The sequence below is a fragment of the Salvelinus namaycush genome, chromosome 22, assembly GCF_016432855.1.
Source record: "Salvelinus namaycush isolate Seneca chromosome 22, SaNama_1.0, whole genome shotgun sequence".
NCBI classification, from domain to species: Eukaryota; Metazoa; Chordata; class Actinopteri; order Salmoniformes; family Salmonidae; genus Salvelinus; species Salvelinus namaycush.
In genome coordinates, this window is record NC_052328.1 from 8,008,345 (window position 1) to 8,034,882 (window position 26,538).

Below are 26,538 nucleotides of genomic sequence, written 5' to 3' on the forward strand. Positions count from 1 at the left end.
AAAGAGAGAGAGAGAGAGAGAGAGAGAGAGAGAGAGAGAGAGAGAGAGAACAGCAGTTCTATCCTAATCTTGTTGACACTAGTAATCTTTAGTCTGGTATTACCACTGGATGCTGCTGCTGCCGTCGTGCACATGTGTGTGTGGAGCATTTATTGTTTCCCCTTTAAACACTGGCCTGCTATGACCCTTACCCTGTAACATTTGCTTGATATACATTATAACATAACACTTCAGTGGTGGTCGGTGCCGTTTAAGATGAGGGAGGACGGGTGTTTTTTTTTATGAGCATGGCCTTATTTCCATTAAAGCATTTTGGATGACTGTCCTTCATAGTCCATTCACCCAGCTCAATGTAACATCGATACATTTAGGCTACTACATGATACTCCATTTTTTACCAATAACCATCATGAGTTTGCTACAACCTAGCCTATGAATGAAAGTTTACAACGTACTGTATAGTCAGTTTTGAGAATGACACATATTCATTTCCACAAAGTTTGCTGCTTCAGTGTCTTTAAATATTTTTGTCAGATGTTACTATGGAATACTGAAGTATAATTACAAGCATTTCATAAGTGTCTAAGGCTTTTATTGACAAATACATGAAGTTGATGCAAAGAGTCAATATTTGCAGTGTTGACCCTTCTTTTTCAAGACCTCTGCAATCCGCCCTGGCATGCTGTCAATTAACCTCTGGGCCACTTCTGACTGATGGCAGCCCATTCTTGCATAATCAATGCTTGGAGTTTGTCAGAATTTGTGGGGTTTTGTTTGTCCACCCGCCTCTTGAGGATTGACCACAAGTTCTCAATGGGATTAAGGTCTGGGGAGTTTCCTTGCCATGGTCCCAAAATATTGATGTTTTGTTCCCCGAGTCACTTAGTTATCACTTTTGCCTTATGGCAAGGTGCTCCATCATGCTGGAAAAGGCATTGTTCGTCACCAAGCTGTTCCTGGATGGTTGAGAGAAGTCACTCTCGGAGGATGTGTTGGTACCATTCTTTATTCATGGCTGTGTTCTTAGGTAAAATTGTGAGTGAGCCCACTCCCTTGGCTGAGAAGCAACCCCACACATGAATGGTCTCAGGATGCTTTACTGTTGGCATGACACAGGACTGATGGTAGCGCTCACCTTGTCTTCTCCGGACAAGCTTTTTTTCCGGATGCCCCAAACAATCGGAAAGGGGATTCATCAGAGAAAATGACTTTACCCCAGTCCTCAGCAGTCCAATCCCTGTACCTTTTGCAGAATATCAGTGTGTCCATGATGTTTTTCCTGGATAGAAGTGGCATCTTTGCTGCCCTTCTTGACCACAGGCCATCCTCCAAAAGTCTTCGCCTCACTGTGCGTGCAGATGCACTCACGCCGGCCTGCTGCCAATCCTGGTGGTGGTGCCCCGATCCCGCAGCTGAATCAACTTTAGGAGACGGTCCTGGCGCTTGCTGGACTTTCTTGGGCGCCCTGAAGCCTTCTTCACAACAATTGAACAATTGAACCGATAAATGGTTGATTTAGGTGCAATCTTACTGGCAGCAATATCTTTGCCTGTGAAGCCCTTTTTGTGCAAAGCAATGATGACGGCACGTGTTTCCTTGCAGGTAACCATGTTTGACAGAGGAAGAACAATGATTCCAAGCACCACCCTCCTTTTGAAGCTTCCAGTCTATTATTCGAACTCAATCAGCATGATAGAGTGATCTCCAGCCTTGTCCTCGTCAACACTCACACCTGTGTTAACGAGAGAATCACTGACATGATGTCAGCTGGTCCTTTTGTGGCAGGGCTGGAATGCAGTGGAATGAAGGAAGTGGAATGAAGGACTTTGCAATTAATTGCAATTGATCTGATCACTCTTCATAACATTCTGGAGAATATGCAAATTGCCATCATACAAACTGAGGCAGCAGACTTTGTGAAAATGTATATTTGTGTCATTTTCAAAACTTTTGGCCACGACTGTAGGTGCACAGTTCGAGAGAAATCTGAGTAATCAAGGTGACAGACATTGACACATTCAATACCGCCTTGCACACTCTTGCCTGCATCTATACTGAACAAAAATATAGACGCAACAAGATTTTACTGAGTTACAGTTCATATAAGGAAACCAGTCAATTTAAGTAAATTCATAAGGCCATAATCTATGGATTTCACATACAGATATGCATCTGTTGGTCACAGATACCTTAAAAAAAGGTAGGGAAACCAATATCTGGCATAACCACCATTTGCCTCATGCAGCACGACACATCTCCTTCGCATAGAGTTTATTGTGTCCTTTAGAATGTTGTCCCACACTTCTTCAGTGGCTGTGGGAAGTTCCTGGATATTGCTGGGAACTAGAAGATGCTGTCATACACATTGGCCCCAGAGCATCCCAAATATGCTCAATGGGTGACATGTCTGGTGAGTATGCAGGCCATGGAAGAACTGGGAAATGTTCAGCTTCCAGGATTTGTGTACAGATCCTTGCGACAGGAAGCTGTGCATTATCATGCTGAAACATGAGGTGATGGCGGATGATGAATGGCACAACAATGGGCCTCAGGATCTCATCACAGTATCTCTGCATTCAAATTGCCATCGATAAAATGCAACTGTGTTCATTTTCCGTAACTTATGCCTGCCCATACCATAAAACCACTGCCACCATGGAGCACTCAGTTCACAACTTTGAAATCAGCAAACTGCTCTCCCACATAACGCCATACACGTGGTCTGCGGTTGTGAGGCCAGTTGCACGACCTGCCAAATTCTCATCAATGACGTTGGAGGCGGCTTAAGGTACAGAAATTAACATTCAATTATCTGGCAACAGCTCTGGTGGACATTCCTGCAGTGAGCAGGTCCAATTGCATGCTCCCTCACAACTTGAGACATCTGTGGCATTGTGTTGTGTGACAAAACTGCACATTTTAGAGTGGCCTTTTATTGTCCCCAGCACGAGGTGCACCTGGGTAATGATCATGCTGTTGAATCAGCTTCTTGATATGCCATACCTGTCAGGTGGATGGATTATCTTGGCAAATGAGAAATGCTCACTAACATCAATGTAAAAAAATATGTGCACAAAATTTGAGAGAAACAAGCTTTTTGTGCATATGGACAATTTCTGGGATATTTTATTTCAGCACATGAGATGTTGCGTCTATATTTTTGTTCAGTGTAGCTGATCTAGTGTTTAATCATTAGTTCAACAGTTGCAAATGAGAGTTTCTATTGGACAAATTCAGGTATGTTTAGCCCCATTTCACTCTGTTTGCTTCCGTTTAAGAAACGTTTTTCAACAGAATCGGCGGAATGAATACACACAAACACAGTTCACTATCATAGCAGCCACATACAAACAGCATGATCCATTTGATCATTGTATAATTCCTTCTGGCATCTACACACTCTACTCCTCTTACCTTTTTCCTTCACTTGTGGACTTCAGTGTACAACACATCAGCTGTCTGTGACCAGGCGGGAAAAAAAACTTTCAAAGCCAAACCTTCATATCATAACTGGTAACCGTTACACACAGCCTACATCGTTGTCACCATATTAGCTGCGTCATAATCAACATAGCTACTAGAATTAACATGTTAGTAAACCCACTACAATTATGCAGTACAGTGTACAGTCAGCAAGCAGTTTCGCAGTTACACCGGTGGGCCCTGTGGCAATAAATTAATAAAACTTGGAAGAGTTCCAGTGTTGGATAGCCATAGCCAGCTAACATAGCATCCCTCTCTGTTTGAGCCAGGTGTTTGAGTAGCTAGCTGCATTCGCTAGCTAAGTAAGTGAGAAATAAAATACAAACTAAACATAGTTGTCTTTCTCTCTCGCTTCTGCTTCATTTTTGAATAAATGAATGTTTAAAACTGTTTAACTATTGTCTTTCTCACTCTTAAGAGTCAACCACTCACCACATTGTATGCACTGCAGTGCTAGCTATCTGCAGTTTATGCCGTCAGTACTAGATTCATTCTCTGATCCTTTTATTGTGTGGACAACATGTCAGTTCATGCTGCAAGAGCTCTGATAAGTTGGAGGACGTCCTTACTGCTACCCTACTGCTAGAGCGCTGTTGAGTCTACTATAGGTCTTCATTGCAAAACGGTGTGTTTGAATTATTTGGTGACGTGAATATATTTATAATAGTTGTTTTCTGTTTCACCGGTTTTTCTTTTTATGAAGTTCACTGAGGATGGTCCTCCTCTGAGGAGCCTCCACTGTGACACTTGCATCTCACTTCATAGTCCGAAGGGAATTTAACAAAGAACAAAAGGGCAAACAAAAAAGTATGTTTTTACTCTTGTTTTGTGAAAAGGACACCAGGGCCCGTATCCAAAAAGCATCTCAGAAAGGCCCTAGGAATCCTTTTAAACACTGTTTTCAGAAAAAAAATAACTCTCAGCTCAGAGTAGGTTTTTAGGATGATTATAAGACACTGCTCAGGCAATGAGTAAAATCAACCCAATTTATAGGCAAATATATTTAGGAATATTTTTAAAGAACTTGATACTGTGCTCCAAATGGATAAATTGAAATAACATAATGTAGGTAGTTAACCCTTTGACGTGTACGATCACATTTTTGTGATCATCATCTGCACATCTATCACTCTGTCACGTTCTGACCTTAGTTCCTTTGTTTTGTCTTTTGTTTTAGTATGGTCAGGGCGTGAGTTGGGTGGGTTGTCTATGTTAGTTTTTCTATTATTTTCTATTTCTGTGTTTGGCCTGATATGGTTCTCAATCAGAGGCAGCTGTCAATCGTTGTCCCTGATTGGGAACCATATTTAGGTAGCCTGTTTTCTGTTGGGTTTTGTGGGTGGTTATTTTCAGTCTTTGTGTGTCTGCATCAGACAGAACTGTTTCGGTTGTTTCTTTGTTTGTTTTGTTATTCAGTGTTCAGTTGTGGATTATTATTAAATATCATGAACACTTATCACGCTGCACCTTGGTCCTCACCTTCTTCCACCGACGACAGCCGTTACACACTCCAGTGTTAATTTGCTAAATTTTAATTACTACTATGGCCTATTTATTGCCTTACCTCCTTACTCCATTTGCACACATTGTATATACATTTTTCTATTGTGTTATTGACTGTACTTTTGTTTATCCCACGTGTAACTCTGTGTTGTTTGTGTCGCACTTCTTTTGCTTTATCTTGGCCAGGTCGCAGTTGTAAATGAGAACTTGTTCTCAACTGGCCTACCTGGTTAAATAAAGGTGAATTAAAAATTGTTTTAAAAAATAATTATTGAGTGGTCCCTGCAGTGTACCATCGCAAATAGAATGTACTGTATGATGCAACAAATGCATCTAAACAGCATTGTTGTCTGAAAAACATCTAAACAATGTTTTGTACCTCAATTTCACCTTTTATTGTAGAAGATAAATGTGAACTTCATCATCCAAGCATCCCAAGGAACAGTTCCACAGCCAAACTCATTCCATAAATCGCTGACAAAAAAATAAAACATAAATTAGCGACCTAACAGCTAGACTTGTTTACAATGTACCACGTCTTTGGTGATCACAAGGGAGAAATGTAATATTGTTTAGAAAAGAGATTCGTGTCAGCTAAACTCACAGAGGGAAAATGATTTATTATGGCAGCCATATTTGTTGATGTTTGACAAAACACCCTAATCCCAGAATGCCATTCACTATAAGACGCACAAAAACAAAGTCAAAGATGATAATAAGATCAATTTAGTTTGGCCACTTTTCAGATTATTACAAATCTTCAATGTGCTTGATACAGTGTATGCAAGAACCGGAGCACATAACTTGACAAGTCATTTACAGTTTTTGACAAATCGCAAAACAAATAAAATGTTAACCTCACAGATTATCACTTCAAATACAAGCTTAATGTCTTGCCTAGCCATAGTGTGAAAGCTAAACTGGGTTGACAGATTTGGGTGAAACTATTTTAGGGGGGTTTGTAGTCAGTAATACTTGAAGTTTATACAAATGTAACCACGTTTTGAAAGGAGATCAAAAACTGGTCCACCCACGTAACATTCAGCCCTTAGATGACGCCAAGCATAAACCATGGTAATCCTGTCTAGCTCCGTAGTTTACGATTACCCTTATGTCCACAACCTCGCTTCACTCATGCCATGGTCTCTGCACACAAAATAGCTTATTACACACACGCACCATTCAATCTGATCACCCGCACAAACTACCTCACTTTGTTTCTTACGTGAATTGATCCACCCTGTTCTCACTCTCCTCTGTCCCGACCAGGATAAAACCTATCCAAGCCATAATACTCACCGCCTTTGATGATTGCAAAACATCTTCCTCGCTTGACGACAAGGCAGGCATCTGTAGGCTACAGTGCCATGCGAAAGTATTCACCCCCTTGGCAGTTTTCCTATTTTGATGCCTTACAACCTGGAATTAATAGATATTTTGGGGGGTTCGTATCATTTGATTTACACAACATGCCTACCACTTTGAAGATGCAAAATATTTTTTATTGTGAAACAAACAAGAAATTTGACAAAAGAAACTGAAAACTTGAGCGTGCATAACCATTCACCCCCAAAGTCAATACTTTGTAGAGCCACCTTTTGCAGAAATTACAGCTGCAAGTCTCTTGGGATATGTCTCTATAAGCTTGGCACATCTAGCCACTGGGATTTTGTCCTATTCTTCAAGGCAGAATTGCTCCAGCTCCTTCAAGTTGGATGGGTTCCGCTTGTGTACAGCAATCTTTAAGTCATACCACAGATTCTCAATTGGATTGAGGTCTGGGCTTTTCCAAGACATTTAAATGTTTCCCCTTAAACCACTCAAGTGTTGCTTTAGCAGTATGATTAGGGTCATTCTCCTGCTGAAAGGTGAACCTCCATCCCAGTTTCAAATCTCTGGAAGACTGAAACAGGTTTCCCTCAAGAATTTCCCTGTATTTCACCCCATCCATCATTCCTTCAATTCTGACCAGTTTCCCAGTCCCTGCCGATGAAAAAACATCCCCACAGCATGATGCTTTCACCACCATGCTTCACTGTGGGGATGGTATTCTCGGGGTGATGAGAGGTGTTGGGTTTGTGCCAGACATAGCGTTTTCCTTGATGGCCAAAAAGCTCAATTTTTGTCTCATCTGACCAGAGTACCTTCTTCCATATGTTTGGGGAGTCTCCCACATGCCTTTTGGCGAAGACCAAACATGTTTACTTATTTTTTTCTCTAAGCAATGGCTTTTTTCTGGCCTCTCTTCCGTAAAGCCCAGCTCTGCGGAGTGTACGGCTTGAAGTGGTCCTATGGACAGATACTCCAATCTCCGCTTTGCAGCTCCTTCAGGGTAATCTTTGATCTCTTTGTTGCCTCTCTGATTAATGCCCTCCTTGCCTGGTCCATGAGTTTTCATGAGCGGCCCTCTCTTGGCAGGTTTGTTGTGGTGCCATATTCTTTAAATTTTTTTATAATGGATTTAATAGTGCTCCGTGGGATGTTCAAAGTTCCGGATATTTTTTTATAACCCAACTCTGATCTGTACTTCTCCACAACTTTGTCCCTGACTTCTTTGGAGAGCTCCTTGGTCTTCATGGTGCCGCTTGCTTGGTGGTGCCCCTTGCTTGGTGGTGTTGCAGACTCTGGGGCCTTTCAGAACAGGTGTATAAATACTGAGATCATGTGACAGATCATGTGACACTTAGATAGCCCACAGGTGGACTTTATTTAATTAATTATGTGACTTCTGAAGGTAATTGGTTGCACCAGATCTTATTTTGGGGCTTCAGAGCAAAGGGGTTGAATACGTATGCACGCACCACTTTTACATTTTTGATTTTTTAGAATTTTATGAAACAAGTTATTTATTTCATTTCACTTCACCAATTTGGACTATTTTGTGTATGTCCATTACATTAAATCCATTTAAAAATCCATTTAAATTACAGGTTGTAATGCAACAAAATAGGAAAAAAGCCATGGGGGGTGAATACTTTTGCAAGGCACTGTACATGTCCAATGGTGATAATATTTATATCATTATCAATAATACTATAGATACTCGCTGCTACTACTATAGGCAGAAAGTTTCACGTTTCAGGAGAAGACCCAGATGCAGACAGTGTCGATGTAACAAAAGTGTATTACTAGAACAGGGGGCAGGCAAAACGACAGGTCAAGAGCAGGCAGAGGTCAGTAGTCCAGATCAGAGTCCATAAGGTACAGAACGCCAGGCAGTCTCGAGGTCAGGGCAGGTAGAGGTCAATAATTCAGGGTGGTGTGACAAGTTACAGAACAGCAGGCAGGCTCAGGGCAGGCAGAATGATAAAAAACGGGAAAACTAGAACACAGGAACTAGAAAAAGACAGGCGCAAGGGGAAACCACTGGTAGACTTGACGAACAAAACGAACTGACAACAGACAGACAGAGAACACAGGTATAAATACACTGGGGATAATGGGGAAGATGGGCGACACCTGGAGGGGGGTGGAGACAAGCACAAAGACAGGTGAAACAGATCAGGGTGTGACAGAAAGGATAAGAGATTGAGTGGTTAAAAAATACAGCTTTATAAAGCCTAATATGAAGAAAAAAAATGTGGTCTTGATGCAGTGAGGGGTGCAGAGAATAGCGGCAAAATGCAACAATCAAATTCTAGAAGAGCAGCATAGAATTCTGGTACCGCATGCAAAAGGAACTCACGCTGTAAGGGCCATTATTAATAAATTTTATTTTTGCGTCAAAAGGTTATAATCTAAAGAAAAACAGGTTTATTTGTTAGTCTAGTGGTTCTAAGTATTTAAGCATATCATGTGAAATAGGCCTCGTGAAATCATTGTCAAAGGCTTTCCTAGGACCTTTTCTGAGATGCTTTGTGGATACTGGCCCAGAGCCCGTAAAAGCTATACATGAATCCTCTTTAGTCAAAAGAGTACCAGCTAAACGACAGATACACTACATGACCATGAGTATGTGGACACCTGCTCATCATTATTATGGAGTTGGTCCCTCTTTGCTGCTATAACAGCCTCCACTCTTCTGGGAAGGCTTTCCGCTAGATGTTGGAACATTGCTGCAAGAACTTGCTTCCATTCAGGCACAAGATCATTAGAGAGGTTGGGCACTGATGTTGGGAGATTAGGCCTGGCTCGCAGTCAGCGTTCCAATTCATCCCAAAGGTGTTCGATGGGGTTGAGGTCAGGCCAGTCAAGTTCTTACACACTGATCTCGACAAAACATTTCTGTATTGACCTTGCTTTGTGCACGGGGGCATTGTCATGTTGAAACATGAAAGGGCCTTCCCCAAACTGTTACCACAAAGTTGGAAGCACAGAATCATCTGGAATGTCATTGTATGCTGTATGCTGTAGCATTAAGATTTCCCTTCACTGGAACTAAAGGGCTTAGCCCGAACCATGAAAACAGCCCCAGACCATTATTCCTCCTCCACCGAACTTTACAGTTGACACTATGCATTCGGGCAGGAAGCGTTCTCCTGGCATCTGCTAATCCCAGAGTCGTTCGTCAGACTGCCAGATGATGAAGCGTGATTCATCACTCCAGGGAGCGCGTTTCCACTGCTCCAGAGTCCAGAGTATAATATATTCCATTTAGCAGACGCTTTTATCCATAGCGACTTACAGTCAAGCATGCATACATTTAACATATGGGTGGTTCCGTGAATAAAACCCACTACCCTGGCCTTACATGTGTCTGTCCTCTATCTCTCAAAACATTCTTCCTTTTCATAAATGTTTTTACTATCTGTTTTGCCATGTATGAATTTACCGCTGGGCACTGAGTTGTCAACTAATGTGAATTCAACATGAAATCCCCCCCAAAATCCCCCATGTCTTTGGATTTTTGTAAAAAGTTGGGTGAAAAATAGATGAAATACCCTTACGTTGATGATTTTTTTTTATCCAATCAGTTTTCCACGTTGATTCAATGTCATAATATTGAATTTGGGGGTTAAAATGACATGGAAACAACGTGATTTAACCAGTTTCTGCCAAGTGGGTTGTTATTCAATGCTTTTCTGTGGGCCAATAGCAGTAAGGCCAAATTCAATGTTTCATCAAATAATTTGGGGATATATTTTTGGGATATATTTTTGATCCCTACACGGGTCCTAACATTCAAAATCAAATAATAGAACAATTATCTTTGGTATGACTATTTTAAAACAATTCCATATGTTATCTTAGTTGAAACCCAGCGCTGGGCCCTCAATGAGTGACCTTTCAAACTTTTTATGCAACATTGTCGGCAAGTAACTTGCTGCCTATTCTGCCAAAAGCAATTTAGAGTTGTTGAACGGGAGTGACGAGTGTGTTGATATAACAGTAATATAATAAAACATTATTCAAAATATCAGAAATTCTAAAAAAAAATAAAAAATAAAAAAGGGTTATGCATGCCAAAATACATACTAGGCAAGTATTAAGATTAAGCAAAGTGATCTTGCAAAGCTAAAATGATATCAAACGTTTTACCATTGCAACATTTCATGTACAGTCACATTCACAGTGGTTGTCTGAAGCGAGCTATAGCGTTCACCGCTGGTGATGCCTCATCGCAATTGGTTATTACCCACCATTTGCAACAATGTCAATGATGGGTAATAATGTGTCTTCTGCATTTAATCTAACCCCACTATCTTTCCTTTGCGATACCTCAAATTGTTGTGATTACCAGCTGAGAAACTTTTATGACTTGATTTTACTCATGGCTCAGAGTGTCTGAGCAGTATCTTAACATCATCCTAAAACCAACTTTTTTTGTTGTCTTAAAACAGGTTTTAACAATATTCCTAGGACCTTTTCTGAGATGCTTTGTGAACACGGGCCATGTAATGAGTTGAGCAGTGGTGGAAAAAGTACCCAATTGTCATACTTGAGTCAAAGTAAATAAAACCTTAAAAGACAATGACTCAAGTAAAAGTGAAAGTCACCCATTAAAATACTACTTGAGTAAAAGTCAAAGTATTTGGTATTAAATATACTTAAGTATCAAAAGTAAATGTAATCGCTAAAATATACTTAAGTTTCACAAGAAAAAGCATAAATCTTTTCAAATTCCTTATATTAAGCAACCCAGACGACACAATTTTCTTGTTTTTTAATTTACACAATGCCAGTCAGACTAATTTACAAACAACGCATTTGTGTTTAGGTGAGTCTGCCAGATCAGAGGCAGTAGGGATGACCAGGGATGTTCTCTTGAATAGTGTGTGAATTAGACAATTTTCCTGTCCTGCTAAGCATTCAAAATTGGGTGTCAGGGAAAATGTTAGGAGTAAAAAGTACATTATTTTCTTTAGGGATGTAATGGAGTAAAAGTAAAAGTTGTCAAAAATAGAAATAGTAAAGTAAAGTACAGATATCAAAAAAACGACTTAAGTGGTACTTGAAATTATTTTTACTTAGGTACTTTACAACACTGGAGTTGAGTTTATGGATGCACTTTTTCTTTGTGGTCCAACACTACCTTTTAGTGGGTATTAGAGGTAACTCTACCTGGCTCTACCTTGGTTAGGCTGCCCTCTGTTGGTACCAATGGGTCAGTACATGAAATTCACCAGAGTTGTACAAATTGGTCCAAACAGTTGCAAACAGAAAAAGCAACAAAAAAAAGCCATTTCTATTGGATAAATTCAGGTAGGTCCCTCCCTGTTTGCTTACGTTTAAGAAATGTTTTGCAACAGAATCAGTGTAATGAATACACCCCCAGTGCTGAATTCCAGATCAAACCCTGGCCTAAAAAGGAAAGGGAAAGTGGGGACACCTTGTCATTTGCACAACCGAATGCATTCAACCTAAATGTGTCTTCCGCATTTAAACCAACCCCTCTGAATCAGAGAGGTGCGGTGGGTTGCCTTAATTGACATCCATGTCATCAGAGCCTGCGGAGCAGACCCTTGTTCCTAGCCATTCCTGTCGATGGATTGGATAGGTGGGTACAACATGGCAACTGTTTCCCCTGCCAATCAGAAGGCAATATTATGATATTACCATATTGTTTATTTCTATCCAATCATCAGATCTACAGGAATGCCCCACTTGGCAGACACGTAACAAAAGCTAAGCAATGTACAGTACAGGAGCAAGTGCATTTACTTTTTGCATGTGTACGTGATCCCTGCAAAAATTGAACCCATTACCTTGGCATTCCTTGCACCATGCACTTAACAACTGAGCCACACACATCATTTGGGAAACATCTGCCTTAAAATCTGACTTACTTTATTCAGATGGAACCAACTGAATGGTAGAATTGAACTGAGGATATGTTGGTGTGTCTCGAGCTGTAATACAACATCTGAACCACTAGATGTGACCAGAGACTTAGTTTAGTGTGATCAGAGTCCGACACGTCAACTACATGTTGTTTCAGTCCTGCACTAACACACCGGATTACAACAACCAGCTGCTCATCAGGACTGTGATGAGTTGCATCAAGTGTGTTAGTGTAGGGCTGGAACAGGAGCCTGCACACCCTGTAGCTATCTGGGACCAGGGTTGCCACCTCTGTGTTAGTGCAATGTTATTTTTGGCAGCATCATCTTTTTTCTCAAATAGTTCCTTTCACTACCCCCCGTCTCCACTCCTCTCACTTCCTCCCGCTCTCCTGTTCTCCGTCCTCTTTCGCTAACTTCTGACATACTGTCATTGTCCTGTACTCCTGTTTCATGCAGAGGCGCAGATTACTTTCCTAATCCTGCTGTAGTCTGGATTATAATCGACAGATTCCAACCTGTTTTCTTGTCTGTGCCAGGCCTTAAAAGACCAGCGATATGAGTCATAAATTCAAGTAAATCCATTTGGAGCGCAATATCTTGTTGTTTGAAAAGATCCCTAAATTGGGCGTGCCTATAAATTGGGCGATTGAGAGCATCTAAGGGCTATGTGCTCGGTGACCCCCTAGAGCAGGGATGGGCAACTGGGTGCCCCCCTTTTGTAGGCCCGCGGACCAATTAAAACGTAAAAAAATTCAAATGGAACTCAGTCGGGGTCTCAAGTTACTGTTGAGAGTTGGAATAATAGAATACACAAGGTGCAATTTAGATATGTGGTTGTGCATCAGCAGTCACTTAATTAGCCCATGTCAGCAACAAAAAAAATTGATTGGTAAATTAGTCTAGCGGCCAGCTATCTAAACTTGTAGTAAGCATGGTCGAATTACCGACCGGGGTGGGGCCCATTGATTATTAGTTATCATAATAAAACTGCAAACATTTGCCTCTCTCCTATTGCAAAATGTGTAAAATTGCAGGAAATTAGCTGTATACCTGCACATTTTTCTCTCTGCCCCATGGCAAAATGAGTAGAATTGCTTAAAATGAGTTAGAAAATTGCATTATTTTCTCTACGCCTATATCAAAACTTGCAGAATTGAAGGAAATTCACGTAAATTGTTTCTCTTCATGGCCCCCACCCACCATCAAAGTTGCCCACCCCTACCCTAGAGTCTATTTAGCAGTTAGCATATCCATTAGCATTAGCAGAGAGAAACAAACAGGCTCATTTCCTCAGCAGTTGTCATGCAGCAACCACATTGCAGGAAAGGGATGCAAACTCCCGTGTACAAGCGCAGATGCTCTGTGTGGGTGCTCACAAGTGCAGCCTCACATAATATCTTTGGTTCACACTGCTGCTTATGGTCACAGTTTCCATTTCAGTGATGTACAGGGATGTGTCTTCTGCGTTTAACCCAACCCCTCTGAATCAGAGAGGTGCGGAGTGCTTCCTTAATCAACGTCCATGTCATCAGCTCCCAGGGAGCAATTGTTGTTGGGGGTTAACTGCCTTGCCCAAGGGCCGATTTTTCCACCTTGCCGGTTCAGGGATTCAAACTATGGATCTTTGGGTTACTGGCCGAGTTCCACATTCAAACTAAATGATTTTATAATACTTGCATTGTTTAAATATTCTCCGTGTAATGGTTATGGGGTGCTAACATGGCTGCAATATAATTTTGTAGTGTCATATAAATGCATTATAATGCAGAAACCTCAAAGTCCCAACTCTCTAAATACATGGCTTTGGGAAAAACCCATTCATTTACATGCGTTTTGATTCAAATGAAGGTGCTATATTTTTGGGGGGTTTAAAACGTATTCATGCTAATCTTAACTGGCTGTATAGTTGATCCTTTGCTTCAGCGCTATTACATCCAACTTCAACTTGAAAAATGCCTCTTCTGTACTAGAAATAGCTGAAAGTATTATGCAGGCTATATTATATCTAGCTAGCAACCTTAGATAGGCTATCAAATGAATATCGTGATTCAAAAATAGCTAGCTTGCTCGATGGCTGGCTATAGGTTGCTTGAAAGTTGTCGTGTAGCTTGAGTCACTCACCTTTGGCCATGCAGTCCGTGCCGACCGTAAATCTGATCTGCTATCGATGACAGCTAGCTGGCTCAGGTCGTTGAATTGACACAAAGTGGATGATGTTGTTTTCTCAACAATATGTCTGATTTCCGCTGATGAGGAGTGCCACTGCTTCTGCCTTGAGGTATAGCTATTGCTAGGTGTACATGACACGCACAACACTTCACGAAAGTTCCTCTTTTTAGTTTATCTCAAATAAATGACAGTGATGCAAATTATTTTTGCCTCGTCGATATTAGCTACTTTGCAGCCAATTTCATGCCTGGCTGGCTATTTTACCAGCTAATGTGCACAAGTTATTTTCAGTCCTAGCCTTAACTGCAGTGGAGAAGAACCAAAGGTAAAACACCTGTGGTCATGTTCCCACTCATACTAGATACAAACCCACCAAACGTGTATGTTTTTACAGAGGCACGGGACACCCGTAAGCATGCAGATGCTGTATTGAATGAGCATTTCACCACCTTGGCTTCATCGATTTGAAATAAGTGGTAAAAGTGATTTATCTTGCCATTTGACTTGGTAACTTGCACATCACATGTTAGGCATCAACTTGGTCATAGACAGAATACATGATTATGAAAATATTATTCTAAACCATTTGATGCAGCACTAAAATGAAATGGATTTCAATTAGATACTCCCTTTTCTATACCCTTAATGGGCGGGACCGACGCTGTTGCCAGGGACTCAAGGCCCTAACACGTCCGAACGTTTGACCTTGTCTTCCTCCATAGTATGCTAAAAGGAGTTCTGCGCTCAACTGCCAACAGATGAGATCACTCACTCAGCAGAAGCTACCACAGACCTGACAGGAGCAAGGACAAACACATGCACACGTAAACACACACACACTTCTCTTCTACAAACGGGGCCAAACAGTTGCTAATGAATATTCATTACAAATCAACGCTGGTTCTATTTCTCTCTCTGTGGAGGAGACATGCATCATTAGTTTAGTCTAATGGCCTCCTTTAGACTCCATTACAACATCTCTGTTATCTCTCTCTCTCTCTTTCTGTCTTTCTACCTCTCCAAGGAGAAACGTTTCCTTCTGTTTATCACAGTGTTTCCCTTTATTTCTACATGGGTAGATGCGGAGAGTGGAGGGGAGAGGGGATGGAAGTAAGACATATATATTTGTGGGCGTGTGTGTGTGTGTGTTCGTGTGCGTGTTTGTGTGTGCATGCACATATGCGTGTGTGTACTGGTGACCTCATAGTATTGTCCAACATTAGTCAGCAGTCTTTTTGACACAAGCGCTTCCACCTGGTGGCTCCCTCTTTCATTCTCTCTCTCTCTCTCCCTCCATCATGTTCACATTGAATCGAGTGTTGAGTCTGTCATTCCAGCTGTTGCGTTTGCCTGCCACAGGAAGAGGTTGTGCGTGAGTGTGTGTCATATCACATATGATCACTGCCTCCGTATCTCGTACACAAGGTTGTAAATCTCACTCTCCAAATCTATCTTTGTCACTCTATTTTCTGCTTCCCCTTTGTGCCCCCTCCACCTTTCTCTACGTTCATTTCAGTTCTCTCCCACTAGGTTTTCTTCTATGTCCGTCGCTCTGTTTCTTACTCTCTGACACTTACCCTCTCACCCCCTCCTCTATGTGTTTTCTCTGCCATCAGCGAGCAATCGGTCCCTGTGATGAGGAAAGGAATGAATAAACTGTTCAAAGCAGCACAAAAGGGCATCAGAAGGGCAGATTGTCTGCGTGTGTTTGTGACTGTCTGTATGCTACAGAGAGACAGACCATGGCTGGAACTTGAGGAAACGATGATATCATCACTCACTCACAGGTCTCACCTCCCCGAAGGTGAGGATTTATGGATTTGCATAATCTGATCCGAGATCTGTGGTGAGGGAAAACTTCTGCAGGCCAGATTAAGAATGGGACTCAAGGGAAGGATGACGTCATCATTGAGACGGGTTGGTTTGTAAATCCAAATCAAATCAACGTTTATTTGTCGCATACAGAGATGAGCAGATGTTAAAGAAGGTGCAGCTCAATTATGTTTCTAGCCCCCCCCCCCCCCCGAGGATACAGTATGTACATATAAAGTGGGTAATCAATATGCTTAATTTCTCAGAGATCAAATTCAATTTCAACAGCTGATCGCTGTGTTTTGGCTCATCTACTGTACATGTCTCACACAGTTAGAGGAACAACACCTCCGGGCCCCCACACATACACCTCTCAGCCCTCACACACATCCCATGTTGGTTCTCACTCCTACCTTCCTGCCTACCTTCTGTCAGACCTTTATCGGTGTTTGTGTCTCTGTGGTTAGGTGTCTGTACTGGTGCTAATTCATTCATTAAAAAGCTGATGTATCTAAAGGTTTAGGCTATTTTGAAGTCAATATGGCTGAACAGTCTACCATCAGTTACAGCTTCACTTGGAACAACCACTCTCCCTGTCACGCCCTGATCTGTTTCACCTGTTCTTGTGCTTGTCTCCACCCCCCTTCAGGTGTCGCCCATCTTCCCCATTATCCCCTGGGTACTTATACCTGTGTTCTCTGTTTGTCTATTGCCAGTTCATTTTGTTTCGTCAAGCCTACCAACGGTTTTCCCTCTGTTCCTGATTGTTTCTGTTTTTCCAGGTTTTGACTTTTTCTGTCCGTCCTGACCCTGAGCCTGCCTGACGTCCTGTACCTTTGCCCCACTACTCTGGATTACCGACCTCTGCCTGACCTGACCCTGAGCCTGCCTGACGTCCTGTACCTTTGCCCCACTACTCTGGATTACCGACCTCTGCCTGACCTGACCCTGAGCCTGCCTGACGTCCTGTACCTTTGCCCCACTACTCTGAATTATCGACCTCTGCCTGACCTGACCCTGAGCCTGCCTGACGTCCTGTACCTTTGCCCCACTACTCTGAATTACCGACCTCTGCCTGACCTGACCCTGAGCCTGCCTGACGTCCTGTACCTTTGCCCCACTACTCTGAATTATCGACCTCTGCCTGCCTTGACCTGTCGTTTGCCTGCCCCTATTTCTGTAATAAATATTGTTATTTCAACACTTTCTGTCGCTGTCACTAGTTCTGAAATCTCTGAGAGAGAGAGATGAATGCTGGGAAGTCCTCTCTCTCTCTCCTGGATTTGCCTCCATCAAAAATTAACTAGGTACTGTACACTATCATCAGATCATACTGACGCTGTGTGTGTGTGCGCTTTCGTACATGTGTTTGCATGTTTGTTTGTATTATAGTTGAACAAAGTATGATGGAAAGAGCGAGTGCATCTTCCAGCTAGTGTTGGCAAGGGGCGGGGGGGTGTTGTACTGTAGTTCTGTATGTATGTATAGGTTCTAATCTTAGTCTGGCAGAATGCTTAGCTGTTCTTCAGGACACACACTTGTGCTGGGACCACTCTCAGCAGTACTCTGAATATTGACTTGCAAGGAAGTGAATGTGACAGCAAGTCACTGGAGGTTGGTGGCACTTTAATTGGGGAGGACAGGCACATGGTAATGACTGGAGTGGAATTAGTGGAATGGTATCAAATACTTTACACCAAACACACGCTCCGCTCCAGGCATTATCATGAGCCGTTCTCCCCTCAGCAGCCTCCACTGCTGCAAGTGTGTGTTGTGGTTTTTTCCCCACTACTGGCTGAGTGGTAGGTCAGGGACTGAGAGAGGACAGGAGCAAACGAGAGAGAGAGAGAGAGAAAGGAGAAGAGAAGACATGTGTGACAGAGAGAGTAAGAGGGTGAGAGAGCTGCTTCTCCTACTCTTCTTTAGAGGATTAGAACTCTCCTCCTCTCCTTTGACAGACTGATACGACTGTATCTCTCGTTCTTTCACTCCATCGGCTGGGATTTCTACTACAATTGTAAAAAACAACTGATTCCCCCTCTCCTACTGGGGTTTCTGCTCCTGTACTACACATAGAGGGAGAGCTCACGTCTTTCCTCTACCTCTTCCTCTACTTTCCTCTACTGGGCTTTGGACATTTCATGCAACTCTATCTTCGGAGAGAAGAACAAATTAAGACCCGATTAATTGACCAGATTCTCCTACTCTCTGGTCCACACGAGAGCTGAGCATAGAGTGGGAGAAGAGAAGAGAAGAGAGGAGACGAAAAAGACAGCGAGAGAGAGAGAGAGGGAGAGAGAGAAAAAAAAAGAGAGTGAGGGAGGAGAGGGGAGCGGCGAGTGATGCTAATTGCCGTGTTTGCTTTGTATCTCCCCGTCGCATTACTTACTCTCCCGCTGGAACACACAAACACACACACAAACACAAACATGCACACTTACTCTCACGCTGGTTCACACCAAAACAAAACTCCCAGGAAGTGTTTGTTTCTTTGAAAGTAGTAAGTAGAGAAAAATAACAGGAGACAGACGAGAAGGAGAAAATAAATAGTCGCTGGAGGAAGAAGAGAAGAAAATAAAAAGAGGAGAAAATAAGAGAGGAGAAAAACCTGTCACTCAGAGTACAGTAGTTGTATAGTAGACATCACTTGGACCGGAATTTTCCGCCACTCTGCCAGCCAATCAGATCGGGTGAGGGGATTCTCACAGGGTAAGGGGGAGGAGACAGAACACTGTTGTTGATTGACAGCAGGAGGCCTAGAGGTGGAGCCACGAACGAAAGGAGATAGAGAAGGTGGAGAGAGTGAGAGAGAGAGAGAGAGAGAGAGAGAAGAGCAGCAAGCAGCTACACTTTACACACCCTTTTCTTTCTTCCTTCTTTCTCTCTTGTCACTGTTTTTCTGCCTTGTCGAATCCCCCAACACTCGCCATTTACCCCCACCTTGTGACTATCATTAGCCACTACAGAGTCAAGATGAGCCATTGCAGGAAGAGATGCAAGAGACAGCTGACCAAAGTGTTTCGCTTTTTCTACCGCTTCCTCACAGGGACACTCGAGAAAGGTAGGCAGTCTCTCCACTCTAACCCCCCCCCCCCTCCCCCCTCCTGGTCTTAACCCCCCGACTCCTAACCCAGACCCCCACAGCTGGCTCACCTCCACAGGTAAGGTGAGAGCAGACGTCTGGGTCTGGGGCTGCTCCTGGTTCTTTCTTCAATACAGGGGTGCTTGGGACTAGGAGCCGGGGGGTTGTAGGGGGTCTATGGTTTTATCTCTGTTGTTCCAGCTTTGTCGTTCTATGTCTAAGAGCTGAAGTGTTCTAGCTGTGTGGTACTGTTGGTATCTGATATTATATCTCTATTGGTTCTGTCTGGTTTTCTACATACGCCTTGTAGCGTGTGTAGGTAGGTGTGTGCGTGTGGATACGGTAAATGTATGTGTGTGGGTGCTTATATTTGTCCTATTCCATACGAGTGTGTAATTTACGAATGTCTGAATTGGAAATGTTTTTGTTTTTTATCATCTGAGACACCCTCTGGATAATGGGGTCACGGCCAGTGTGTGTGTGTGTGTGTGTGTGTGTGTGTGTGTGTGTGTGTGTGTGTGTGTGTGTGTGTGTGAGAGAGAGAGAGAGAGAGACATTATATACTCTCTGTGCATGGAGATTACATGGTAATTATTAAATTAATTGAGCTGTGGATGTACTGTACACTGAACAAAAATCTAAACACAAAAGTGTTGGTCCCATGTTTCATGAGCTGAAATTAAAGATCCCAACATTTTTACATCTGCACATACACATTTGTTTACATCCCTGTTAGTGAGCGTTTCCCCTTTTCCAAAATAATCCACCCATCTGACAGGTGTGGCATATCAAGAAGCTGATTTAACAGCATGATAATTACACAGCTGCACATTGTGCTGGGGTCAATGAAAGGGCACTCCTAAAATGTGCAGTTTTGTCACACAATACAATGCCACAGATGTCTCAAGTTTTGAGGGAGCATGCAATTGGCATGCTGACTACCGGAATGTCCACCAGAGCTGTTACCAGAGAATGTAATGTTAATTTCTCTACCATAAGCCGCCTCCCAACGTTGTTTTAGAGAATTACGTCCAACCGGCCACACAACCGCAGACCACGTTAAGGGAATCATGCGGGTGAGCGGTTTGCTGATGTCAAATTTGTGGACAAAGTGCCCCATGGTGGCAGTGGCATATGGTACAGTATGGGAAGGCATAAGCTATGGTCAATGAACACAATTGCATTTTATTGATGGCAATTTGAATGCACAGAAATACTGCCCATTGTGAGGCCCATTTTTTTTTTAAGGGTTCTGTGACCAAGACATGTGAAATCCATAGATTAAGGGCCTAATTCGTTTATTTCAATTGACTGATTTCCTCATATGAATTTGAACTCAGTTAAATCTTAGAAATTTTTACATGTTGCGTTTATATATTTGTTCAGTATAGAATGAAAGGAAGGCTGGACTGAGTCAACTTTTTTTCTTTCTTCATGAATCACTCTCCCTCTTGTTTTCACTCCCTCTCTCGATATTTTAGCTTTTCTATCCGAATCACTCTCTTTCCTCAGCAAAATGAAAAGACAATCGTCCCCTACGAACTGTTGAGCAATGATATGATACCAGTATAGTTGACCTGTTCAGTGGGTTACTGTGGGTTACTGCTTATTTTATTGATCTACTTGACAAGGTACTTATTGCATCCTCCTTCATCTCGATTTCTTTCATTCTCTCAGTGTTCTTTCTCTCATTAGACTTTGACATCTGCAGAGGAACATGTTCATATTCAGAAAGCAAGTGCGTACACACACACACACACACACACACACACACACACACACACACACACACACACACACACACACACACACACACACACACACACACACACACACACACAGCAGAGCTGCTATCAGAAACACTATGCATAAAGAAATACTATAGTGTCCAGACAGTAAGTCAGTGGTCTTATAATCATCAGATCCATTAAGTATTTATTAAATACAGTGTGTGTGTGTGTGTGTGTGTGTGTGTGTGTGTGTGTGTGTGTGTGTGTGTGTGTGTGTGTGTGTGTGTGTGTGTGTGTGTGTGTGTGTGTGTGTGCGCGCGTGTGTGTGTGTGTGCGTGCGCGCGTGTGTTCATGTGTATTTCCGTAAGTTTACCCAGAGAGCAAGGTTTCCATGACAACCGGTTCCTGCGTGTCTGTTCCAGGAAGAGGAGGGTGACAAAGAGAGAGGGGTGTGGAGATGGAGAGGGGATTGTAGAAAATAGAGAGAGAGAGAGAGAGAGAGAGAGAGAGAGGTAAATGTGGTCCTCTGTGATAGGAGCTAGCTAATAGTAGGCCTTTGCCATGATTTCATCAAAGTCCATCGTCGTTTGTATTTCGTTATCATGGCATTTCAGGACATGCTAATGTCAAGGGGCCCAGCTAATAGACAGGCTATAAAATGTTACAATATATACTATTTACTAGATGGAACCATTTTTAGACCTCCAGTCCCTGATTAGAGGGGAAGGATGAAAACCTGTAGGCCCACAGTTCATTTCAAATGAGTTCAGAACAATGCCTTTTGTGAACGTCCGTTGTAGGGAACCACTTTTAATGCCACACAGTTTGAGCAAGCCATAGGGATCCCACATGAAATGATTAGGAGAGGGAACCAAATGTAGTTTTTCTGCCTTCCACCATTTCTGAGGGAGAGACAGAAGGATGAAGGGAGGGAGAGAACTCTAACTGTGATAATTAAGTCTGTCTGGTAAAGCTATAATTAAACTGGCTTGTTTAAACTGGCTCAGACAGTTCTCTCTCTCTCTCTCTCTCTCTCTCTCTCTCTCTCTCTCTCTCTCTCTCTCTCTCTCTCTCTCTCTCTCTCTCTCTCTCTCTCTCTCTCTCTCTCTCTCTCTCTCTCTCTCTCTCTCTCTCTCTCTCTCTCTCTCTCTCTCTCTCTCTCTCTCTCTCTCTCTCTCTCTCTCTCTCTCTCTCTCTCTCTCTCTCTCTCTCTCTCTCTCTCTCTCCCTCCCTCCCTCCCTCCCTCTCTCTCTCCCTGGGTACTGATCATTCCATGTTAACCAGCTGAGCTAAAGCCTAGGCATTAGCTCAGAGAGCTGACACAAGTATTTCAGGTCTCAAGCGAGGTTACTCATTACCCGGTTCAATGAACCACCTCTGATATAGCTATAATCGATGCCAGTAGAGTAAGTAACAGGAGCACATATGCTATTGTCTTCTTGTTTTGCCAGACGGCTAATCTGCTATTCTCTGATTGAAAGGTATGAGCGTTGTGTTTTGTCTCTCTCATCAGCTTCAGATGAGGAACGATTCCGACCTGAGTAACGCATGTGTCATTTTATGCACTTTTTTCTCTATGCATGTTCTCACCTTGAACTTGAAATGCTATTCAATGCTGTTCGCCCATTATTTGTTCAACAGATTTTCTTGTGGAGTTTTCATTTGATGGGGTTTTCAGTACATTTATCTTAAGCCATCCCCTTAAATACGATGTACCTTTAGTTAGAATGTTGTCGACAGACTAGAATACATTGAGAGAACTGTGCCTGAAAATAGGGATCGATGAAAGAAAGCCATCTAAATATGTGCTTGTTCGTCTCTGTTTCAACACCAACTGGTACATAAAAAAATACTCTGATTTTAAAGATTATTTAGGCAAAGTTTAGGGTTGGGGGAAGTATGTATGAATTATGCAAAAACAGGTTTGGAGAGAATTTACACACAAAATATATTTATGAATCAAAAATGCAGTGGTTTGATTTATTATGAACAAGAGTTTGGTGGCACCTTAATTGAGGAAAACGGGCTCATGGTAATGGCTGGAGCGGAACTGGTGGAATGGTATCGACTCCAATTCCATTAACTCCATTCCAGCCATTATTATGAGCCGTCCTCCCCTCAGCAGCCCCCACTGATGGTAATGTAGGAAGTATATAGAATTATGATAGGAGAATAGTGTACAATAGTAGGCTATACAATTGTCTATTGCCTGTGCTAACCATGGAACTGTGTGATAACAGAGCCAAGTATTGTGCCATGTGTCGGGTTCAAACTGTTATGGCTTGGTCTCCGCTCTGCTCCATAATGATTTAAGTAGCCTCTACGTTTAAAAATATATATATTATCAACTGTTCCTAATGATCCTCAGAAACCACATGGCCATGACGGCATTTACAGAAGAAACAAATGGAGTTAAACGAAACAATGTAATGAAATAGAATGATAATGTAGGCTTTACCAACTGAAGGGAGCTGACAGTAGATTGGCAGTTGAATAAGTGTCGTTATTGGGTCTACTGACGGTCGATACTGATAGTGGTATTTAACATGATAGAAATAGGAAACAGAGAAAGTCGGAGTAGCCTACAATGAAGACATTTGAGTGCCCATCCCTTCACGTTAAAAGGTTGTAGATATCATTTCAATTCTGCATGATGGCATAGCATTTCTTAAACTTCACTGTGGGAGAGTTGATATGTTGATATGCTTCAGATGTCTGCCATGGGACTGGTTTCACACGTGTCACCGGCAATTACGAGGTCAACTGGATCTGAAACAAGTGTAATTTACATTTACATTTCCCTTCTCCAAATGGATGAATCATTTACCTGGATCTTATCAATAGCTCCTATCAAGTTGTAAATTACAGTGCATGGGGAATGTTGCTATTTCTAAAGGAAAAAATGTCCACTTGGAAGTTCGGTAGGTTCGGAAACGATAGGTTCGCTACACCTTATTAATGGTTTTCAAGTTGGTGGATTTATTAGTGAATTAAGTCAAGGTCAGATTATGACATATCTGTAGACACACCTTAATGTATTCAATCTCCCCCCCTAAAAGAATAGCAGGTGAATAGCACGCTTTTCTCATGCCTAAATTCCAGGTCAGAATAACGCATAGAGAGAAAAGTTCATAAAAAGGGAATAATGTTCAATTTACGCACGCTTAACTCGGGTCGGAATCAGGACCATAGAGAACAGGGCTGACTGATAGCAAACTCATTTACTGGAGACAAAGTCTTGTACACATACACGGCAAAGCACGCACGAGCACACACACACACACACACAACATACGCAGACACACACACAACATACGCAGACACACACACACACACACACACATGCTGTACAGACACACACACACATGCTCTACAGACACACACACGGACACAGACACACACACACACACTTACACAAAGCCCCTCACTGTGGTGATGGAAGGAATATAGGGTAGGGAGGGGAGGAAGAGAGGAGGAGAAGAAGCACAAACCGTGGTGGAGAGGTAGACAACACACAGCAACACACAGCAACACAGCAACACACAGCAACACAGCAACACAGGGAGTCGACCAGTAGCAGCTATTAGTCAGAGAGTGACACGGTGCTAAAGGAAACCCGAGAGTTCATTCTTCAGTCTCCTGGGAACGTTAATACACACACTCCTTATTAATGACCTCTGATTACACAGTCCATATGGTGCTATACTTATCTACACACACACACGCGCGCACACAGCACTTCTCTCTGTCTGCCAGTTCTAACTGTACGTAGTTTAGGTGCATTGTGAATAGATGATCCAATTAATGAAGACTCGACAGAGATGCGAATGGAAACAAAAAGAGACCTATGTTAGACCTATTTCAGTCATTTATTTTTCACCTTGATGCACTTTTACAAGGGTTTACATCCCTAGTGATGTTAAAGATATCCTTATCTGACTTTTAATGCAGTAATAATGTCACGTTCTTTCAAAATTGAACCCAGAAGCAGACCAGGACAAGGAGCGTAGGAAGAAGGTGAGTATTTATTTACAAGTAAATGTGAATGGGTAGATATATCCAGGTGGCGTAGCGGGCAGCGGTGGTGAATTGATGGGAGTAAATAGGTGAATCCAATGGAGTAGCGGAATCCTCCGTCGACCAGGCGTGAATGGGGTGAATGATCCGGGTGAGTAACTGAAGGCAAAACAAACGGAGGTAAGTTCAAGGCAAGCAATACGTAAACAAAAATAACAAAACAAATACTATCCAACTGGAGTCTGATACTATGGCACAACATACTGTTCATGGCTAACGATCCGGCAGGGAATGGAAGTCAGGTCAGAGCTTTTGAAGGGGAGAGATGATGATCAGGACAGGTGTGCAGATTACTGATGGGACACAGGTGCGGGTGAACATCCATCTCCCAACAAGCTAATTCGCCCGGCAACCAGACAGGGTGCGTTCCAGGACACCTGAAACACACTCCAGGACAGACACACAGGCAAACCCAGACTCAGGAAGCGGGATTCGTGACAGTACCCTCCCTCCGACGAACGCCACCGGGCGGACTACCTGGAGCGCCAGGGTGGAGGCGGTAGAAGTCACGAAGCAGGTCGTCATCCAGGATCTGACGCCGAGGAATCCAACTCCTCTCCTCTGGACCATATCCTTCCCAATCCACTAAATACTGGTACCCTCGACCCCGCCGTCTGGAGTCCATGATGCGGCGCACCGTGTAGACAGGACCACCTCCGATCATCCGAGGAGGAGGAGGACGAGGAGGAGGGGGCAACAGAGGACTGAGGTGAACCGGCTTGAGGCAGGAGACATGAAAGGTGGGATGTACTCTAAGAGTTGCAGGCAACTTGAGTCGAACCACAACAGGATTAATGATTCTCTCCACTACAAACGGACCAATGAACTTCGGTGACAACTTTCTCGACTCAGTCCGTAGAGGAAGATCCCGTGTAGCCAACCAAACCTTATCTCCGACCGTATAAGCTGGGGCAGGAATACGGCCCCAGCCGTCTGATACCGGTCAGACACTCTAAGGAGAGCCTTCCTGGCCCGATGCCAGGTCCGGTGGCAACGACGAATGTGGGTCTGGACAGAGGGAACCGAGAGATCCCTTTCCTGAGAAGGAAACAAAGGAGGTTGGTAACCGTACAGGCATTGGAAGGGGGACATCCCAGTGGCAGATGACGGAAGGGTATTATGGGCATACTCGACCCAGGGTAATTGAGATGACCAAGAGGTAGGATCAGAGGAGACAAGACAACGCAGCGTGGACTCCATCTTCTGGTTGGCTCTCTCCGCCTGACCATTAGATTGTGGATGAAATCCAGAAGTGAGACTGACTGTAGCTCCAATGGCCAAACAGAAAGATCTCCAGACAGCAGAGGTAAACTGAGGACCACGGTCAGAAACAATGTCACTGGGCAATCCGTGGACCCTGAAAACCTCCCTAACCAAGATCTCAGACGTCTCCGTAGCCGATGGAAGCTTGGAGAGAGGGACAAAATGAGCAAACTTGCTGAATCTGTCCACAATGGTC

At 42.9% G+C, this 26,538-nt stretch overlaps 1 protein-coding gene across 1 annotated transcript in view; it reads left to right on the top strand.

Annotated features, from left to right (window-relative positions):
• The window catches only part of kcnip2 (Kv channel interacting protein 2), a 191,881-nt gene that overhangs the window by 61,201 nt on the left and 104,142 nt on the right, over positions 1-26,538 (top strand). The window contains exon 2 of the mRNA XM_038960845.1: positions 1,321-1,334. Within this exon, the coding sequence (XP_038816773.1) occupies positions 1,321-1,334 (14 nt within the window). The remainder of the gene's footprint in view (positions 1-1,320; positions 1,335-26,538) is intronic.